This window comes from Dicentrarchus labrax, unplaced genomic scaffold (assembly GCF_905237075.1).
Source record: "Dicentrarchus labrax unplaced genomic scaffold, dlabrax2021, whole genome shotgun sequence".
NCBI lineage: Eukaryota > Metazoa > Chordata > Actinopteri > Moronidae > Dicentrarchus > Dicentrarchus labrax.
Genome location: NW_026136711.1, coordinates 11,308,549 through 11,329,541, shown reverse-complemented (window position 1 = coordinate 11,329,541; position 20,993 = coordinate 11,308,549). Strand labels below are relative to the sequence as shown.

General features: G+C 41.2%; 1 protein-coding gene across 3 annotated transcripts; it reads left to right on the top strand.

Annotated features, from left to right (window-relative positions):
* The first annotated feature begins 408 nt into the window (after positions 1 to 408).
* Positions 409 to 18,694, top strand: mst1rb (macrophage stimulating 1 receptor b). 3 transcript variants are annotated; one of them, XM_051415839.1, is made up of 22 exons: positions 409 to 679; positions 1,149 to 1,227; positions 3,149 to 4,452; positions 7,932 to 8,108; positions 8,200 to 8,322; positions 9,034 to 9,204; positions 9,300 to 9,460; positions 10,334 to 10,469; positions 10,585 to 10,721; positions 11,077 to 11,256; positions 11,475 to 11,574; positions 11,740 to 11,958; positions 12,079 to 12,225; positions 13,592 to 13,745; positions 13,931 to 14,020; positions 14,122 to 14,337; positions 14,429 to 14,509; positions 14,689 to 14,870; positions 15,011 to 15,120; positions 15,275 to 15,440; positions 16,283 to 16,419; positions 17,565 to 18,694. In XM_051415839.1, the coding sequence occupies exons 3-22, from the start codon at positions 3,247 to 3,249 to the stop codon at positions 17,794 to 17,796; spliced, it is 4,125 nt and encodes a 1,374-aa protein (XP_051271799.1). In that variant the 5' UTR covers positions 409 to 679; positions 1,149 to 1,227; positions 3,149 to 3,246; the 3' UTR covers positions 17,797 to 18,694. The 3 variants fall into 3 exon arrangements, with proteins under 3 accessions (XP_051271799.1, XP_051271800.1, XP_051271798.1); XM_051415840.1 differs by lacking the exon at positions 1,149 to 1,227 and having other exon boundaries at positions 409 to 662; XM_051415838.1 differs by lacking the exon at positions 1,149 to 1,227 and having other exon boundaries at positions 410 to 679.
* Positions 18,695 to 20,993: the final 2,299 nt, after the last annotated feature.

Here is a 20,993-nt window from a genome sequence, read left to right as displayed (position 1 = left end):
ATGATACCATCAGTTTGTTTACTGTTCTCCCATACATGTTGTGAAATGTATTCTAGGATTGTTTATTTTGTGTCTACCATCACACTTCAGGAGACCAACATAAGACAAACAGTAGACATGCTGCCCTGTTGCCTAAACAATAAGGAAGCTGTACACTTGGATGAAAAAAAAAAATAATGCAAGTGGCTCTGCTGGTGTGTTCCAGTGAGGAACAGTGAGAGCGACAGGGCCGAGCTGTACAGTAGGTAATCTGGAATTGGTTGCCAGACAGAAAACAACCAGCCACGTAAAGAAAAGTGCACGTCCACGGGCGACCTGCATCAACGTAAGGCATCGTGTGCGTCACCGGGAGAGGTGTGTGGGTGAATGGGCTCTGTCTGGGCTGCTGTCTGTCCGTCTGAAGCGTGGAGGGGAGGAGCGAGCTGGAGCGCTGCTTGAGGGGAAGAAGAGCGACTCATTCTGGGAGTTGAAGTTAAATCCGAAACCAACAGAGTTTGTGTCTGTTTATGTTCCAGCGCTTTGTGAGGACGCACAGGCTATAGTAGAAATTAATCGTGTAGTGTTCAAAATCTACCCGAGGAAAGATCAACCATCCACCGCGCAGTTCTAAAGTCAGAGAAGGACCAAACACCTTGGCAGTGGCTGCTTCCCTGAAGAGGAGAGTAAGTAACCTGTGCAGGTAGGTTTTCATAACACTCAAAGCTGCATGTAACATACATATTTTATATAGAAAGACAGGCTGGAAAAGAAGCTGACACTGCTAAATATCTCAGTAGTTCAGTAGTAGTAGTTGTTCAGATAAAGCAAACATACAGCCATTATATGTGAACAACTGTTCCTCAGAAAAAAACTGACACTATTACAGAAGATTAAAATGTCACAAAGCTGTTAAAGTCCTTACTGTGCACCACTTACAGCATTTAAACCAGCCTTAGTGTTTTAATAAGAGTTTTAATTGCAATGTAGGCTGCGTGTTGAAATGGTAGTTAGTGCTGTGGCATGTCGATGTGATCAGGGAGAGGGATACTTTTAAATATTATAGTGTAGATTTAGAATTGGATTCATTCTCAGTACAGTATGCGTAATAGTCGACCACAGTGCCTTCCTCACAGAGAAAAGTGTTCTCCTGTTTCTCCTTTCACATCTAGTGCAGCTGAATGGTATCAAAAACCATCTGACATGTGGACTGGAGCCAGAATGGACTGGCAAGATTTCAATGAGCTTAAGGTAGATGTTAAACAGGAGCACAGACATGGAGAGAAGATAAACAAAAACATACTTCCATAAAGATAAAAAAGGACAAGAAGCTAAAAATGATGCTGCTTCTGTGCAATTTTCAGATTTTATTTTTGAAGAAAAACTCAAATAAATCATCCTTACTTCTGTTTAAAAAATTTAATATTTGCAGAGCTGATGTCAGGGTTTTCTGTACTGGTTTGGGATGCATTTCCTTTTCCACTAGATCAATACATGTGTCCTTGGGGTAAAATACGTTTTGACCATTGATTGTGCGCACAGCAGATTGCCTCTCCAGGTCCCTGTGGATATCTGTGCAGTGATTAATGAAAGAGAGATGCTCTTTCTTACTCTAATTAACTGCCACCGAAGAACCTGTTAGCAAGGCACTGATCCAATAAAAGCGGTTGCATACTGCAGTCAATGGAGTACCTGCACACTCTCACTGTAGTCTTGCAGGTTGTTGTTTTAAGTAAATGTTAGTAATGAAATGTTGTATATTTGGAAAATGAGACAGGTACATTGACTATAAATCACAATCCTATTTAGCTTGAAGTCTGGTTTGATGTTCTATTAACTAAGGAACCTGGTGTTCTCACTATGACTGCATCTTTAATTCACCTGTGAGGGAATACACTGATGCAGTCTGTAAATAGCACTATAGTACAATGAATGGAAACTCAATTTCAGCCATTTGCTTTATTAACCATGAACATGAAGAAAGTCAATCAGTGCCATTACTATGTATACCCATGTCCTCTAACCTTAACCTCAGTTTCACATGGAGCTGCAAATGTTAAAATGTAACACAACGTTAGTGGGACTCTATGAATTATTGATGCAGAGACACCAGTGTCTTGACTTCAAACTTTTCCATATGACTGCTTGTAGCAAGAATAAGTGCTGTTTTCTAAAAGAATTCTGGTCAAAGCAAATGTTCTGTGCTTCTAAATAAAATAATCAGAGTTGATGAAATTCTTCGGCACGAGCAGACAAGCCGTTTCTTCTTCACCTGGGACTTAAAAAGGCACATGTGGTCTTATGACCATCAGTCCGTGCACATCTTTCCCCCTGAAAGGCACGTAGTGGTTGTGACAGGAATACAGTCTTACCGTAATGTGTCTGGTTAATGATCCACCCAACAACGTCTGTTTAGGAGGAAGACGAAGCTCGGAGTTTAAAACATGGTTCCATTTGGTTGGTTGTTGTTCAGTGACTGATGAAGATGAGCCACTGAAAAATGCTCATTTTGATTTGGTACATTTGGGGCATCAATGTCAAATTAAGGCCATTAACTTGGTTTGTTGCTACCTGTTATCTTGCATAAAATCATGACTAATTGGATTTACCAGAATAAACATGACCAGGCAGATAAGCTAAGAAGGACTTGTGCAGGAAATCACAATAAAAATAGTCTTACCCGCTGTCTACTATGCTGAGCACCGCCAACACAGCTCTCTGTTTGATTATGTAAACATTTCCTCTCAGTGTTTGTGTTGAGTCAGAGGAAGCTTTTATCTTTATGACCACATGCACTTTTATCATCATCTGGCTCAACCATGATAATAATATTTGTCACCTCAGATCTATTAGGATTCAGTGCAGAACATAATAAAGCACACTGACACTGATTTTTCAGGTATAAATATTGCACTTATCAACTAATATATTAGTATACTAATAACTGAAGTTCTATCTAATATGTTTCATTCGTACAGAAATTACAATGTCAATTTGGATGAAGCCAGGTTAGCTGTTTCCCCCGTCTCCTGGTTGCAGCTTCATATTGAACAGAATATTTTCATCTAACTTTCATTCAAACTGTTTTCAGGGTAAGAATGGTTTCATTTATGTTGTAGAGGATCATTTCTTTAATAACTTAGGACATACGTTGTAATTTCTTTTCATTCAGGTAACAGCTGGTGTTAAGGATGCTTTTGTCCCGGCATCAGACCTGGAGGTAACCCCACGTTGTCTGTGCTGTTGCCCCCTGTGAACCCCGGAGTGGAGATGGTCCACTGGACCACACAGTGGGGGACATGTGTCTGGCTCCAGACTCTGCTGGCCTTTACCGTGGCCAACTGTTCCTTACATGCCCCTAGCCAAGTCAACTTCTCTTTGGTTTACACCATGCCCTTCTTCCAGGCCCGGGGCCCTATCCAGAACATAGTCAACAACTCATTTTACCAGGAGGTGTATGTTGCCTCTCAGAATGTGATTGAAGCTGTCAACAGAAGCTTGGAGAAGGTGTGGGAGCTCCGCACTGGACCGGTGGGAAGCCCAGAGTGTCAGATATGCGATTTGTGTGACGTGGACAAGGATCCCAACTTCTTGGAGGACACAGACAATCAGGTCTTGCTACTGGATACTCTCTTTATGTATTTATACTCTTGTGGAAGTTCTCAGTATGGTGTATGCTATTTCCATGAACTTAAGTCAAATGGAGAGGCGCCTTCTCTTTCTAAGTGTTTGTTCAGAAAGGATTCAAACTCTGCTGCCTACTGTCCTGACTGTGTGGCTAGCCCTCTTGGTACCAAAGTCACCATGGTGGAAGAGGGTCAGACAGTCTACTTCTTTGTCGCCACCACTGTCAATGACAGTGTGACCCAGCGATATGGAAGGAAGTCTATATCAGTGCGTCGACCACTGGCCACAGAAGATGGTTTCTACAGTGACGTGCGTGGCCTGACTGTCCTTCCAGGCTTGCGGAGGACATACCATATTGAATATGTCTACAGCTTTTTCACTCAGGAGTTTGTCTACTTCCTCTCAGTTCAGAGAGAGAGTCCAGATCAGGACTCATCTCCGTTTCAGACTCGCTTGGGCCGTCTCCCACGGAATGAATGGGAGATGAAGAGGTATCGTGAGGTCATCCTGGAATGTCGGTTTGAACCAAAACGGCGGCGGAGGAACGTAGCCAGTGAACCCTATAAGGATGTGGTGTACAATGTGGTCCAGGCGGCCCATTTTGGCAAGGCAGGCAGGGAGCTGGCAGAGGAGTTAGGGGCGGAGGAGGAGGATGACATTCTCTATGGGGTTTTTGCTGTCACTGATGACAACGGGGTCACGGAGCACGACTCTGCCCTGTGCGCCTTCCCCATGGACAACGTGAACAAAGCAATCGTAGATGGGGTGGATGACTGCTGCGAGTCTGGACCAGAGCAGCTCTCCAGAGGGCTCTGCCATTTCCAGCCCTGTGAGAGCTGTCCACATGAGGTGAGCCCATCAGTCCACTAACATACAGCTGATTCAGGTGATCAATATGATCTCGGGTCTACTTTTATTACCTGAAAGAGTCCCAGTTTGATTTTCTTCAATATACTGATTGAAAGCAGACAGAACTCAGTTTTGTGTGACTCATTTATAGGGGGCGGGTGAGAGGGAATGTATGTGTAGTCAACTGGATAAGATGAACAATGTGTTTCCAGCAATACATCACTTACTTTCGATATGTCAGTTATTTCCTTGAAATGCACCCGTTCATATGAATAACTATTTGCTGACTCAGGGTGCCGGTATCTTGAGTTAAAAATATTTTGGATGTGGAGCTATAAATCGTATCTGATGTCTGTTCTCTTGCCATGTGTGCAGACATTAAAAATATAGTAAACAACGCCAGAACACTGAGACCTTGTTGGGGCTGTCATTTGAAACCATTGGTTTGTACATGAACAGGGGAAGGTAATATCCAAATGACTTAAGTATAGAAGTACTTCTCAGAGCTCCTTGAATGTAATGGTTTTGATCCAAAATGATAATGACAGGTACATCCTTACTCAGGCGTTGATGATTATTAGTGAGAAATTTCAGTTTATGCAATCATGTAAATCCCTAAATAAAGCAATATTTTACAGTACTGGCAGGAGCATCATGACTCACTATTTTCCAAGACAAATCTGCCAATTTCTATGCAAGATGAAAGGTGAAAGTAAAAGCATTGTTATCAGAAATGTGAATCAGACTTGCCTTTATTATTCCCTAACAACTGTGCACATTGTAGATGAAAGCATTTTTCTCTCTAAAAGGTATAGTTTGACATCTTGGGAAATACAGTGTGTTTTTCTTTCTTCTTTTTTTTTATCTTGGGTCGGAGCCAGGCTAGCTGTTTCACGCTTCATATTTAGCATGTATCCACATCCTCTTTATCATGTGTCAGACATTCAAGATGACATGCCCATGAAAGGAAACTTTTGTGGATTTTTGTGAAGTACCATTAAGGTCATTTGCATCCCAGCGGGCAGAGGAATGCAACTAGAACCACTTGCATCGGCAGTCAGTGAGCACTTACTGTTAAAACAAGAAAGAAAGGGATACAAATTGTTTTTTGGCTGACAAAATACACATGGAAGGTCAGCCTACACATTTGTCATTATTCAGAGGCAACCAGTGGAATGAAAATTGGATGGAGACCAGGTGGGAGTGAGGGTAGCTGACGTTATGACTTGTTTTCTGTCTCAGTTGAGTGAATTTCTCTGGTCAGACAGGAAGACATTAAAAGGAAAACTTAAACTGTCTCTCATGTCAGTGAAAACACGTTTTCCTCATTCCTTCCTATTATATCATCCCTGAATAACTGGCATGGTGTGAATGTATTCAGTGTCCTTTTAAGGCCATACTGTGCATTTGGATATATATTTTTAAACATATTAGATTAATTGTTTTTTTGTGTTAAGTCTCGTGGGAAAACTGCTATTTATTACCAGATTCCATACATATTTTCCATAGTATGTTTTTTTTATGTTAAGTTATTCAGTGTTCAGTGCTGCTGTGGAGTGGGAGGGGACTGCATATTCCCTAGTTAGTAAAAGTAAATTCAAGCCAGTTTTAGAATTAAGTAAAATTCCCAGAACTGAGTTGCTGCTATGATTTTATAGTTTGGATGTTGAGTCTTTGAACTTGTGGTAAAACAGATGTTGTGACTCAGAAACAAAACTGTGAAGTAAAGCTGAAAAAATGTTTCATTGGCTTTGATTTCAGCTGTGTAGATTCACAGCTGATGCAAATGTGGAAGTGGTCAAACAGTTTTATGGAGTTTATTCTCTTTAGGATACTTCTATTTCTCTTCAGAGGAACACTTTCTCCTGAGGCTCCTGTTTTGTTGCTTTTGGCTGCTGGTCTGAATGTTGAGTAACCGGCCAGCGGGATTGTCCAACAATCTGAAATCCTGGATCTTCCATTTCTGAGCAGATCAAAATACCTTTTGTGCCAGCATCATCCGTGCCTCACAAACACTATGCTTTTCTTCTTTTTAGTACGTCATCAAATAATTTAGACGTTAGACAATTGTTAGATTGAATAATGAAAACTTTTTTTTCAAAATTAGTGTGCAGTTTGGTCAATAACAGGATACTTTTTGCTCTAATATGTTCTCACTGAAGTATGAACATTTAGGATAGGATACAATATTTTTTAACAATATACTTGTTTACACTTTTTCACAATGCCATTTTAGAGGTGTAACCCCTTTTGTTAGTTTCTTTCACTAGGTCCATGAAGTGTTGTATGTGTGAACTTCCTAAATAATGATTTTTCTTATTTCGAGGTCAGTGGAATTTTTTAGGGTTCAGGAAACTGAATTATAACCAAGGTTTTATGCTTCTCTAGGTGAATGACCTAAGTCAGTAGCAATGTTGCTTATGTATTTCTCCTCAAGCTCTAGGCTTACATCATGTTGCATGTCTTCCAGTATTTTTTGCATCCACTTGATTTGATTCTCAGTTTCCTGTAACAACTTTTATATGCCAAGAAAAAAAAAAGGAAAGTGTAATTTCGTTGTTTTTTTTTATCTTGGTCTCAGAGTTATTAGTAGATGTTTACATGAAGACTTACTCCCTTTAATCAAACAGTGATCCACCCTGCTCTCTATCTATAGCTACAAGGCAATCCTTCTGCCAGTAATGCAGCACATAACCATTTATCATGGCCTCTTAAATTATGAAATGATCATATTATCATGACAGATTCACCTTGTGCTTCTGGTGTGCCAGGGACTTTGTTTCTCCTCATTACCTTGGTGACTAGTGCAGCTCATACCACATCCTCAAAAGCCAGCAGCTGGGCCTGTCTTACTACAGCTCTACATTAAACCATAAAATATTATTGTCTGAGAATGTGTAACCCTTCAGAGCACAAGAATATACACTATGAGCTGTCAAGCTAATTTAATCTACTTTATAAAGCAGACTGGATGCTGGAAACTTTGTGGGGGTGACACAGAATAGAGGCTCATATTGTTTGGCTTTAAAGCAGCATAAAGGAAAATGTGGTCTGCTCACTCACTACTAGTGGGATGTGTTGTTGTTAAAATCAGTTAAGCCTTTGTATATGGATGATGGTTTATCAGTAAACAATTTTTAGGAGAATTACATTTTTACGTTGCCTATTACTCATCCAACAATTCATTCTTGACCTTTGAGGATATCAGTTTGACAAAACGGATCCATCTCCATGACAAACTGAGCAAACTTAATCCGGTGATGAAGACAGTGTGTTACCATTGGAAGTTTTGGAAATGTGCCATGTGTTTGGATTGTTTTGTCTAAGCACTATTTCCACCTGTTGTAGACACCACTGTCAACCTAGTTAAAACATGTCTAATAATAGCAGTTTAAATAATGCTGAGTGTGTTTTCTTACTCACTTTGTTCTTCATTGTCTCATATTCATGTCCTTTGCTGCCTGTGGCCTTGGTACTAGAGCATGGAGAACAATGCCACATGCAGAGACCATCCTACTATGGTGTCAAAGCCTTACTACAGAGTGGACCTCTTCAACAGGCAGATGACAGACGTCCTGCTTACGTCTTTGCTGGTCACAACCATAGAGAACAAGACAGTAGCCCATATTGGCACCTCTACAGGACGCCTGCTGCAGGTACACAGCGGTTTATCAGCAACTTTTGGTATTTGTCTTCACTTGAGCATTGTCTGCTATTAATAATCATATGTTGTGTCTGTGTTGGCAGCTTGTATTGACAAGATCCAGCCCTATTATCTTTGCCAATTACTCTTTGGTAGAGAACCAGAGGGTCTCATCCATCGCTGCTGTTTACTCATCAGAATATCTCCTCTTTGTGGTTGGAGACAAGGTACAGTAGCAATCCCATGTCTTTCAGTGAGAGTAAAACAATCTATAGATACACTGGACTGGAGGCATGCAGGTCAGATCACATTACAATTACAATTGAGTAGGAAGTATGACTAATCGTCTGTCCATATGGCGCTCTGGAGACCTGTCCAGGGTGTTTCCCTGCCTTCGGTGCAGTGCATGCCGGGATATGGTTTGACCCCTGTGACCCAGAGAACAAATAAGTGGCTAAAGAAAATCTATAAACTTGATATGGCTTTGTGGTTTGGGGCAGGCTGATCACCCTTGGTCTTATGGTGCGTAAGGAGTTGACCTACTACCTCGTGTTCACCAATTTTATCATGATGATTATTATAGCAATGATGCTGTTGCTGTAAGAAAATATAATGCTGTAGTCAATTAAAGAGATAAGACATGACTTATCTAAATGAAACAGTTTTAAATGAATCTGTTATTGATCTGATATGTTTATTAGATTTAATTTCACCTGCAGTAGCTGCCCAGGTTACCTGTTAAACAGCATGGTGCTACATGAGGCCCAGTATCAGTTTACATTTCTCTCTTTGCATGGAAGGAATAAATTATTAAGGAGGATATTAACGTCATTTTATTCAGCAGATGTTAATTGCCTCATTAAAAATTAAATAGCACAGGGCATCTTTCTCCTGAGATTGACTTTGTGGCCTTAGAAATTGTAATCTGTCTGTTTCAGATGATCCAGGTTCCCCAGAGAGGCCCAGGCTGTCAACACTTCCTGACCTGTGCCACGTGTCTGACAGCCCCTAAGTTCATGGGCTGTGGCTGGTGCTCTGGAGTGTGCTCCTGGGAAAGCGAATGTCAAAGTCACTGGAGGAACGAGTCCTGCCCACCAGGAATCACTGGGGTGAGGTTTGTTCTGTAAGCCAAACATCTCTTTGTGCAACTAACAAAAGCATTTCATTTCAAGGTGGTACTATATATTCTGCTTTATTGACGCAGTTCTTTCCACGGACTGCTCCCCCTGATGGTCAAACAGAGCTAACGGTGTGTGGATGGGAGTTCCAGTCCCCCTTACGACCTGCCATCTCCTCCAGAACCCACCAGGTCCGGCTGGGACAGACTGCCTGCATTGTGCTTTCAGCCAAAAGCAACAACACACAGTGAGTAACCATGAAGGGCTGGGTCTGGTTCCAAGCACAATCTGTTCATGCTATAGTCATTTTGTTTTTATTTTATTTTCAAAGGGCAAGCAAATCCTAAGGGTGGATTTTCTTGGCCCTTTAAAAATAAAATAAAATATCCCAGCCTTCAAGAAATTGATAATCATTACATATCTTTCCTGCCAGAAGTGATCTGCTCTGTTGAGACTACTGTTTGTGGAGAAATTGGTATACAATGTCTGACTGTTGTCTCAAATCAAAATAATGCATCTAGACTTTAAAGGCCTGACACAAAAACTTGATATGTGCCCTTTTAAGCCTAACTGATATGTTGAAACATATCGGTGTGATCCAATTTAATTTACATTTGCCATACAAACTAGATAGCCATTATGTCTAGTTAAACAAGACTAAGAGTCTACCCAGCCATGCAGGTGGCTCTGTGAGGAAGTACTGAGATGGTTGCTAACATTCTCATAGTGACAATGTTCACCATCTCAGATTAGTTTACCATGCTATCATTTAGCACTAAACACAAAGTACAGCTGAGAGCTAATGAGAATCTTAACTTTGGTGAAATGTAGTGAAATGACGTGGCTAAAAAGTGTTAATACATACAAGATTTATCAAGATATTATTTCTTGAATGGATTTCCCAACAAACTAATTCTATAAAAATAATTGTATTATTTATTTAACTTGAAAGTTGTATATTAGCAGCAAAGCTAACCTGTTGAAACTACAGGAACCATTGTCTACTGTTTAAAGTCCAGCAATTTAAATTTTCATTTGAGGTTTAGTTGTCGCCGGTGTTGCGGTAACTGCATTGGCCACTGACATACTGACACAAGCATTTTGTTGTGCTGCTCTCCAGCCTGGTGTGTAAGATTCGCTCTGGGTCCACTGAGCTGTCCAAACCAGTCAACATTACAGTGGAGGTGCATGAGGGCAAGGTGGAAGGACGCTACTCTATCGACGGGAAGGCAGAACTGCCAGGATTCACATTTGTGGTAATCTTTCCTTTTATCATCTACTTACAGCCTCATGACAACATACAAGCTATTCATATTTTTATGAGCTGTTTCACCTATGGAACCACTTTTCAATAATAAACTGTTTCTCCAGATTCCCAACATCACAGAAATCCAGCCCAATTATGGGCCTCGTGTTGGGGGCACACTCATCACAGTGACTGGACCTCATTTGGATGCTGGGAAGACAAGAAAAGTCACACTCAATGACGTGCCCTGTCCTATAATGAGGTCTGGATATACATCTCTATCTGTTTTCATCACACTCACCTCAATTTTTAAAATAAACTGTTTCCCTTACAGCTTTTTGTAGATGCCCTACTTTTTAGAGGTTAGGAGAAGGAGTTGCTGCTCAAAACATTTTTATTGCCATGACGTATTAAGCAAACATGTTCCAACTTGTGTGCAGAATAATTATGCTTTAGAAAACTACAGGCTAATTCCTAAGAGCGTCTTGGCATCCAAAGACTGACTCAGAACAGAACTATTTTTTACTGTATCTTATTGAACATGTAAATCATATTTAAAAGCACAAAGCTTTTCATCTGTCGTGGCATCTAATTCACATACCTCTGCGTCTCTACAGAGTCACAAAGCCTATAGGCAATGTGTCCTCCATCATCTGTCTGTCTCAGCAAATCTCAGAGGTGAGGGACGTCCCACTGAGTGTTTTCATTGACAAGTCTCCTGTCCTCACCACAAAGGTGTTTTACTACAAAGAAAACCCAAAGATTACAGCTGTCCTCCCAGGCTGTAGCTTTGACAGGTAGGCCAGTGAGCCCTCCAGCACAAACAGCCTGTGTGTATTCTGATCTGAAAATAAACTGATTGAATCAAGACAAAGGAAACACAAGTATAAAATGATGGTATTTACAATACATTTAATCATGTTTCTCATATGACAAATTCAGTTGTAACAGGAAATGGTCTTATTCCCCCTGACATTATGAAACTGAAACCATCTCCCACATTTGTGAATTGCAGGGGGTCAAAGATTGTGATTGAGGGGGAGAACCTGGATTCTGTTTACCGCACCATCATCCGCTTTAAACCCAATGAGAGCCACTTGAAACCTGTGACAAGGGTACAGTGTTCATCATAATGTACAGTAGATATATTCAAGCATTATTCTTCTCATCAGTTTACAGTTTTAGAGTAATTAGATTTCCCTCCAAGGTCGCATACGCTTTGTTTATGTTACACATTTTACTGTATGGGCTTAAAGTATGACCATACTATTTTGTTTCAGGAGTGCATAAGCAAGTCCTTGCCCACAAGGATGGAGTGTATCTCTCCTGTGTTCCACAGGGATGAGACCGAGGAAGGACAGCTTTCTTTTGACATGGACGGAGCCCTGGGACTTTGGGACAAAGAGTTCTCCTACCACCCCTATGGCGAGCCCATACCTTTTGAAACAGAGGGACATGTGCTGAGTTTGTACCCTGGATTTGATGAAGTGTCACTACATGTAAGAGATAGCTCTGTTGGTTTTTGCTTCTGGATTAATGATAATGTTTTTGTAGTATTTATTATGGATTTCTAATAACTCATTTTGTCTCCTATCTTGATTTGACTTCTCTGTGCACAGCACCAAAAGCTGAATCTGGTGAGCTCCTGTATGACCATCATTATGACAGTGGCAGGTGTCAATTGTGATGCTAAAGTCCTGGATAATGAGATCACCTGCAGGATCCCCAAAAACATGACCATCCCCAGTGAGGGACTGCCAGTGAAGGTTAGTCAGGTTGGAGGTTTAGATGATGATTAACTGACATACCTGGATCCAGCATGCAGCCTGGGCCCCAGGTCATGCATGTGCCTGTCACCAACGATTCTTGTACACTGTGCAAAGCTCAATATATGTCAGGTTAAATAAATTATTATTCTTCATTTTCTATACACAACCCCAGCAGAGTAACAGATAGCTATATAGTTTATCCAGCATTCAAAATCAGCAAATAAAAAACAGTATAACATCTTAGGAATATGTTTATTTGTTTTCCTGCTGAGAGCTTAATAATAAGATAATATCGAAGCTGCCAGTTTGCTTAGCTTGCAACAAAATCCACCTACTGGCACCTCTAAAAAAAATTTATAAAAAGTTGCTGTGCCTGGCCAAGAAGTAGTCCATCACATTAACCCCCCGTAAAACCACAACTTTTTTTTCATACTTGAGGGTCTGCATGGACTAAACAAACAGGATATAATGTGTAAAGGTAACTTCATGTATATATTTTCTTTTGTTTTTCTTTTCCTTTGTTGGACAGTCTGACAGTGACAAAGCAGACAGGAAACGGGGGAGAGAGGGGGTGCATGACATAAAGGTCACCGGCTGGAATTGAACCAGCAACATTGCAGTTATGGTGCTAATGCTTTAACCATTTGGCTACAAAGGCGCACCATTTAATTTGGGTGGTATTCCATCCATTCATCTATTTTCTGTTGCTTATCACGTTGTGGTGGCAGCTGGCTAAGCAGGGTAGTCCATCTTCCCTCTCACCAGTAAAATGTTTTCCAGTCCCAAGCCAGATGATATATATATATATATATATATCTGTACCCAAAAAACATCCTAAGGAAGGGGCCCAGGAAGAGGCATCCTGATAAGATGCCCACACCACCTCAGCTGGCTGCTTTTGGCATTCTTCAGCTCCCAGCTCCGTCCGGATGTTTAAGCTTCTCACCCTATCTCAGAGGACGAGCTCAGCCACATCATGGACAAAACTCATTACGGCCTCTTGTATCCACCATTTCCTTCTTTTGGTCACTATCCAAAGCTAGGGTTGGAATGATCAATGATGAGTGGTATTTCGTCTAACTCTTGGCAAGAAAGCAAATAAGTGCATGTACCAAAAGTGTGTGCTGTGTGTTGAGTCATCTAACCTAAGAGAATCACTTAACCTGCTCCTTAATTTTAAATACCACAATTGAGCCAATGCAGAGGAAGATTTGACCTTTTTTTGCCATATCAAGTGTGACAGTAAACACAGTCAGTCTCAGTGTAAATATCTTGGAATTTACTGGGACAGTTACAAAAAAAACACTGATTACAGTGCAATAATAAAATAATGGAATTCACTGTGTATGATGCACTCCTTTAGATCTCCATCAACGGGCAGGTCCACAACGTTGGCACGGTGGTGAGGGTCAGCAACCACTACATGGTGGGCATTGTTCTGGGGATCCTGGCGGCTCTGGTGGCAGGGGCGGTGCTGGCCTTTGTTGTCATGAAACACTTAAGGAAGAAAAAGAAAGGTGGGTGCCTCTCTGTTGTGTGGACCTTGGTCCAATCTGTTTATACAACTGCTTCAGGCTGTGGGTGGGAATTTGGGATGAATTACACAAATCTTTCAACTAGAACATCCCCGGTGTTGCAGATGATGTACAGGTGTTCCTCTCCAGGGGTTGATGATTAAAAAGTGTTGTGAAATGTTTTTCAGCCTCCATGGTAGAGACCCGTTTGGCCCACAGTGCTAACCACTCTGGCACAAATAACGTGGAGCTGTCACCTGCTGGGGACTACAGGAGAGGTGACTGTCCCACAAAGCACTCACATACAACGCTGTAATACTGTATAGCTGACTTACTTCTGACACAAATGAATAAACCCCACTCTCTGGACTTTTAACAGTAGTATCCCTGAGTCCTCCTACTCCGCTGGTGGGACCGGTGGTTTTCCCCAGCCTGGCCTATGCTGCAGGCAGCATAGATCCTACCCTCACTCCCCTCATGCCTGCAGAGAAGATCTCCATCTTCAGTTTTAGGCCAGAGCTGCTGGAGGAGGTGAAGGATGTTCTCATTCCCGCTGAGATGCTTCTTGTGCAGCACCACCGGATCATAGGGAAAGGTAAGGAACCCCACAGCTTCTATCTTGTGTCAGCTATATTATATTTTGAAGGAACAGTAGTAATCATGTCTTTTTTTGTCTTTTTCTGCAGGTCATTTTGGCACTGTCTATCATGGCTACTTCACAGACCACAACAACAGAGAAATCCACTGTGCTGTCAAGTCTTTGAATAGTGAGTAATACCTGCGTCCTGCCTTAGGAATGCACTAGAAAGTCTCATTTGCTCATTTGTTGTTTACACACTTTTTTTAGGATGTGTTCTGAGCACCATTTTAAAAGCAACTATCGGTGCCACTTTCTTCCTTTAGATTTAGGTTGATAATGTTTATCTGCGTGTGTGTGTCTCCTCAGGAATAACAGATGTCGAGGAAGTGGAGCAGTTTCTGAAGGAAGGTATCATAATGAAGGGTTTCCACCACAGCAATGTGTTGTCCCTGCTGGGCATCCTCCTGCCGCAGGAAGGGCTCCCTCTAGTGGTGCTACCGTACATGAAACACGGTGACCTGCGGCACTTCATACGCTGCGAGAAGAGGGTGTGAAAGCTACATTAAAACAGTGCTAATGAATCATCTGATTTATGAACAACCATCAGTTTTACTACCTAGCAAATTATGTAACATTTCCAACTGTTTTAATTTAGTGTTTTTGTCATGTGTTTGTGGGATTTGCTTAGAACCCCACTGTGAAGGATTTGATCGGCTTCGGGCTGCAGGTTGCCAAGGGGATGGAGTATTTGGCTCAGAAGAAGTTTGTGCACAGAGATCTCGCAGCACGCAACTGCATGTGAGTCAGATGTGCAGAGAAATCAGCGATTTATTCATTGCCATTAGGCCTGAATTTCTCTTTGATTTATTGTAAGGAGATTTTCATAGTACAAATTTGGTTGAGGATGTTACATCACAGCACTTAAAAATATCATCTTACTCTTTCTGTCTAGGCTGGACGAGTCATATACAGTCAAGGTGGCAGACTTTGGCATGGCCAGAGATGTTTTTGATAAGGAGTATTACAGTGTTCAGGATCACAGGAAGGCTAAACTGCCTGTCAAGTGGATGGCCATTGAGAGTCTGCAGACACAGAAATTCACCTCCAAGTCAGATGTGGTGAGCAAATGAACGTCTACTTCAGTATAATCAAGATCTTTGCACTAGTTGTCAGTGTCTTGGTACTGAGGGACACTGAGCGTCAGTGTTTGTAGTGGTGGAATTCCAGATTTAATGCATAATGTATTTGTCTTGCAGATATTAGGTAGAAAAATTGCATTATCTGGAAAAGGAGTACAGTAATTATGTGTCTGGTTCACAAAGTTTAATAATGTTTGAGATGTTGCCTTATCTATGTTACCAATTATTACCATGTCGATATATGACAATAATCAGTACACTCATCATCTGCTGGCCTTCACAGAAGTGGCTCCCAAACTGGGGGTTGGCCCCCTAAAGGGGTCCCCCCGAAATTTGAGGGGTAATAAAATGATTAACATAGTAGGAAAACAAGAAAAAATCTATCTATAAACATGTATGTCTATTTGTTTTTCTTTTGTTTTTTTCTAAATTACTGAATAAAAATTATATAAATAAGCCGTAAGGTGTTATGATGCGGCATGCACACATGGGTTAGGTTTAGGGGGTCACAAACCAAGAAGTTTGGGAAACACTGCTTTACACATCATTTTACATTGATTGCCACTTGGCTGAATCAAGCACAAAATCTTCTGGATTTACATTAAAATAAAGGAAAAAAAAAATTCCGGTTGTCTGTGTTCAAGGCTGTACAGTTTTTCAGGGTGGGGGTGGCAACAATCGCTCCATGTAGCACCTTTGAAGTTGTATATAGATTTTTTTTTACTTTTCTTAACATGTGTGCAAAACACAATACTGGTTTTGAGGTCAGGTCTGTACAACCGTCTTGGTATTTGCTGTAACTTTTGCCTCTCTTGATGCAGTGGTCCTTTGGTGTGCTGATGTGGGAGATGCTGACCAGAGGAGCGAGCCCTTACCCAGAGGTGGACCCTTATGACATAACACATTACTTACTGAAGGGTAGGAGGCTTCCCCAGCCCCAGTACTGCCCTGACCCTTTGTAAGTAGTCGGAGTAATTACATTATGTCACTTTGTTGAATTAGAATTTTGAGCTTGTTGCTTAGTTTGCATACATCCATTGTAAAATTGCTACTAATACAGATTTACAGCTACAAGGCAGGCAAGAAAAGGTCCTGGCACAAAGTCCAAGTAGTCATAGCAAGATGTTCGAATGGTCACTCAGTAGTGTGAAACCCGTAAATTGTCCACTACTTGGTATTCCGGCACAGTTAAGCAAGCCTGTTTGGGAGTTAATGTGTATTTCTACAAGATACCTGGAAGAACACTGCTTCTTTCACCTGCACACACACACACACACACACACACACACACAAAAACCACACAACACACACATTGGACTACAAAGAATAAGCCGACATGTTTTTGTTGTTGTAATGATAAATCCCTAGGGGTGTAAGCTTTTGGCCACCAACTTACAGATTGATGGAGAATAAATCAACCATTCATATTTCTTGTCCACTGAGGCCTTGTCATACATCCAATTTGGGTTAAGGTCTCATGGAAAGTATCACCCAGGGACTCATGTAGAACACCAACTTACATTACAGGCATTCGTAGATATTTTGGGGAAATTTGCTTGAAAAAAGTTAGATGAGAAGATAGAGCCAACAGGCAGTTAGCTATTTTCTTGACAGGCTATTTCTTGGCCAGGACCAACTTCTTGGTTGCCTGGCAACTGGTCCCAGCCAATAAATAGTTTGGCACATAGACCCACGTAAAATGGCAATTTGTTGTTTTTGCACTTATAATATAATTATAAAACAAAATATAACGTGTCATTTTGTGAGCTTTAGAGGTGTTGGTAGGCGGATTTTGCCACCTTAGGCCTGAACCAATCTAGCTGTTTCCCCCTGTTTTCAGCCTGTATGCTAAGAAAAGCTAACTTCTGTCTCCAGCTACATATTTGCCATTCAGACATGATAGTGGTCTAACTCTCAACAAGAAAACAAATAAGTGTATTCCCCAGATTGTCAAATTATTCCTATAACTGATCTGGAATTTTAGGAATTTGACTTAATGTGAAAGTAATTATAGATTAATTTTAATGCTAGCCAATGATGCAGAGGACTAAGTTGGCCACTCGCTCCTTGCTTAGACTCACACTCTGTCCATGTCTTTTCCAGGTATAGCATTATGCTTCAGTGCTGGGACCCTGATTCAGAGTTGAGGCCCAGCTTTGCTACGTTGGTGTCGGCTGTCTCCACCATCCTGTCCAGCCTGGAGGGAGAACACTACATCAGTCTGAATGTGACCTACGTCAACCTGGACCAGCCGCGGCCCTACCCGGCCCTCACAGAGTCCGCTGACGAACACGACTCCTCAGATGTTGAAGACTCAGACTCAGTCTCTTCCTGATCCACTCTTCTTCCACTCTTAACTTGTATCGGTGCTAACAGCAAGAGCACAAAAAAACCTCTGCCAGGTCACAGCCGTGTCTCTCACCACAAAGCATCTGACACACATATACTGCCTGCTGTTTGTGTGCGTGAACGCGGTAGTAAGATGCTTTCGGCTGACAGAGAAACACCCCTGGGCAGCCATATTGGAGGTCTGTCACTTTTGCAACACTAGCTGAGAGAAGTGTGAGCTTCCAAACCTGGTTATCTTAAAAGTATTGAATAGCTATTTAGTTTCTGTGTTATTTTTTTTCTAAGTGATGATACATATAATCAGTTTTGTAGTACTAACTTGTTAGCTAGCCAAGCAAAACCAGTCTTGTTTCAAACACTAAGTATTGTGCAAATAAAGGCACAGGCTATGGCTAAATAGGTTACCAAATCTTACTCATTGCCGGAGAGGGCTACTGGAGATATAATGCCCAGCTGTTGTTAATGTACATTATAAATGCAATGTTAGTTCTGTTTAACAGTGTTGGCTACAGTATTGAGGAAAAGAGTCACGAAAAGCAGAGCTATGATCCACACAAGTTTTTAATTCAGTGGCAGACAAGCTTTCTTTTATTACCTACAACATAGTGTACTGTCACAGCAGCAGAGCCCACGTGTATATGTTTAGGTATGGCATTCCCACATGTGCTTTGAATTATTTTGCAGTGTAGTGATTGTTCTGTGTATTTCGGATCGTACTCCTGTAAGACACGCACAATGTTGACCACAATCTCTCAAAGCAATCTGACATCACCCTGTTGCTTGACACAATGTCTTTAAGATAGTGTAATAAATAAAAATATTTATTTGTTTATAGATTTGTTCTCATGCTGTGGACTTTAAGTAAATATGAGACTGTATGCAAACTCTGCCATTTGCAGTTATTTTCCCCTTATGGCTGCTGCTATGTAAATTGAGTGAACATTCATTTGTTGCAGTCCTCCACTAGAGGGCGGCAGTCTGTTGTTCTCTGCATTGCCATCCAGCTCCTGAAGATGTTCCCAGCAACATGGATCCAGCATTCTTTCATCATTTTTCAGTAGCATAGCAACATGAATTACCCTGGTTTTTTCCCCCATCTCTGAAAACCAAGCACTCTAGATGCCACATGAGATATTAGTATACTAGAACAGCACCACAGTCAAAAGCAGGCATGTCTTCCTCTTTTCTTCCTCTTTCATTTGTTCTGCCCAGACATATTGGCAGAAGCAAATGCCTGCATTTTCAATTAAATGAGTTTAAGAATCAGCCAACATAGACAAACAATCTGTCAATCTCACAAAGAAAGCAAACAAACGTCTCACAAACATACAGTAGCAAGTCCCAGTGCTGTAAACAGACGTCACACACAATGAGCACACTTCCCCCACAACAAAACCGGAGTCAAATAAAACCAGAGGGAAATAAACATCATAAAGTTTTCTCTTTTTTCATGCTGCCAAGAACAAAAGTCAATCCCCACATGCAGGGGCCTTTGATATAGACAGAGAGAGTGAGCCCAGGGTATGTTGTCAAAATGTGTGTGTGTGTATGTGTGTGTGGCCACATTTTACAGGGCAGAGCCCACAGGATCCACAGTTGAGAAATATCAAGACAGCCATGATGCCCCCTTTCTCTCTCCACTTCTCTCTGTGTCTCTTGTTCCCTGTTGTATCATCTGGGCTATAAAAAGTGCAGAACCTGTGAAGAGTGCTACTGTCAGCTGTGTGACCATCTTAAGCTTCATAGCTCTTCTCCTGAGCTGGGTTCAACATTAAATCTCATACTGTAGGCCTTCGAATGTGTAACTCATACATTCCATTCATTTTCTCCTTATCTTCTTCTATTGTGACTGTTTACATAGACTTCAAACCAAATACAGAGACAAAGACAGTTAATGCTGGTTGATCGTGATGCCGACAGTGTGTGCAATTCATGTCTGTGTACTTTATGCGTTATATGGCAGCATCATCAGAGAGAACATGAATAACCAGTGCTCGAGTGCTGCATCAAGTTTGGAGAGAGGGAAAGCAATCTGTGAGATTGGCCATCTGAACAAGACTTTCTGAAAGCGGTAGGCTAATTATTTCCGTTGCTATGTAATGATGGCAGACCCTCACAAATAAGTGCTGGATCCGGACTGGGAGCTCTTGGATTTTGTTTAAAAGTCCTTTGAAGAACCCTATGGAACCAGCGAAGCAAGGCTCATCATACATTACACACACTGTGCCGCAGGAAACAGCCAAAAAGCCAAGAAATAGAGGTCTTTTGGACACATTCAGCATTTGCATTAGAATAGGCTTCTTTTGTGTTAATAGTATCACCCTCATGAACTGCCAGCCTGAATACTGTCAGAGTCACTTTTTATCTTTCACAATTCATCCTGAATCCATCCACCCTCTGCAGAAAAGTACCACTATGACGTTACCAGTAAATTGGTGAGATTAAGTTATTTTAGGATAGCCTACTGGAATAACAAGATCAGTACTGCTCTCCTTTAAACTTACATGCTATAAAATGTACCTGAAGAAGTTACAATCTGTTCAATTTTGCAACGTTGCACTTTCAGTCCAAAACAAATGTGGCGAATAGGTGAATATATGAGAGCTGCACAGAAATCAACATTATTAAATCGCACAGGATTCTGACCTTAGTGTTTTTGTAGTGGCTGTTAGAGGCAGACATGAAGAGGAAAATAGTTTTGCACCAATGGCAACCCAATTGGTCCATCCAGCTTTCCCTGCACTGAGCACTTATTGTCTTAGGCTATTTAAATTTATTACTTCCTATGTGCTGAGATTTCCTGTGACCACAGACTACACAACATAAATTACACCAAATGAGGTTAATGTATGTCTAAGTAAGTGGACATGGCTGTTGCTCTCAGTTGAAGCAAATTTATAGTTTAGAGCACTATTGTCACATTTAATTGTTGCATATTGCCTCTTCATAATATAATGATTATACACTTCATTTTTATGCCCTTCATAAATACAATGCAGCTCAAAGTGATTCACGTCAAATCATATAAAAAACTTTTAAACAAATAAAACTGGTGGTACATTTAATGGCTGCAGTGTTCGAAGGCAGCGGCTAGCAGTATGGAGGGAGAGACAGTCGGTTAAGTACGGGGTACTAAATGATTTAGAGCTTTGTAAGCTAATAATGAAATGTAAAAATAATTTC

Bases quoted from the DNA above. Each gene is read 5' to 3' on its own strand.
- mst1rb (XM_051415840.1), top strand. From the start codon at position 3,247: ATGGTCCACTGGACCACACAGTGGGGGACATGTGTCTGGCTCCAGACT. The intron at 14,338-14,428 runs GTAAGGAACCCC...CTTTTTCTGCAG, and splicing joins CCACCGGATCATAGGGAAAG to GTCATTTTGGCACTGTCTAT. The intron at 15,121-15,274 runs GTGAGTCAGATG...CTTTCTGTCTAG, and splicing joins CTCGCAGCACGCAACTGCAT to GCTGGACGAGTCATATACAG.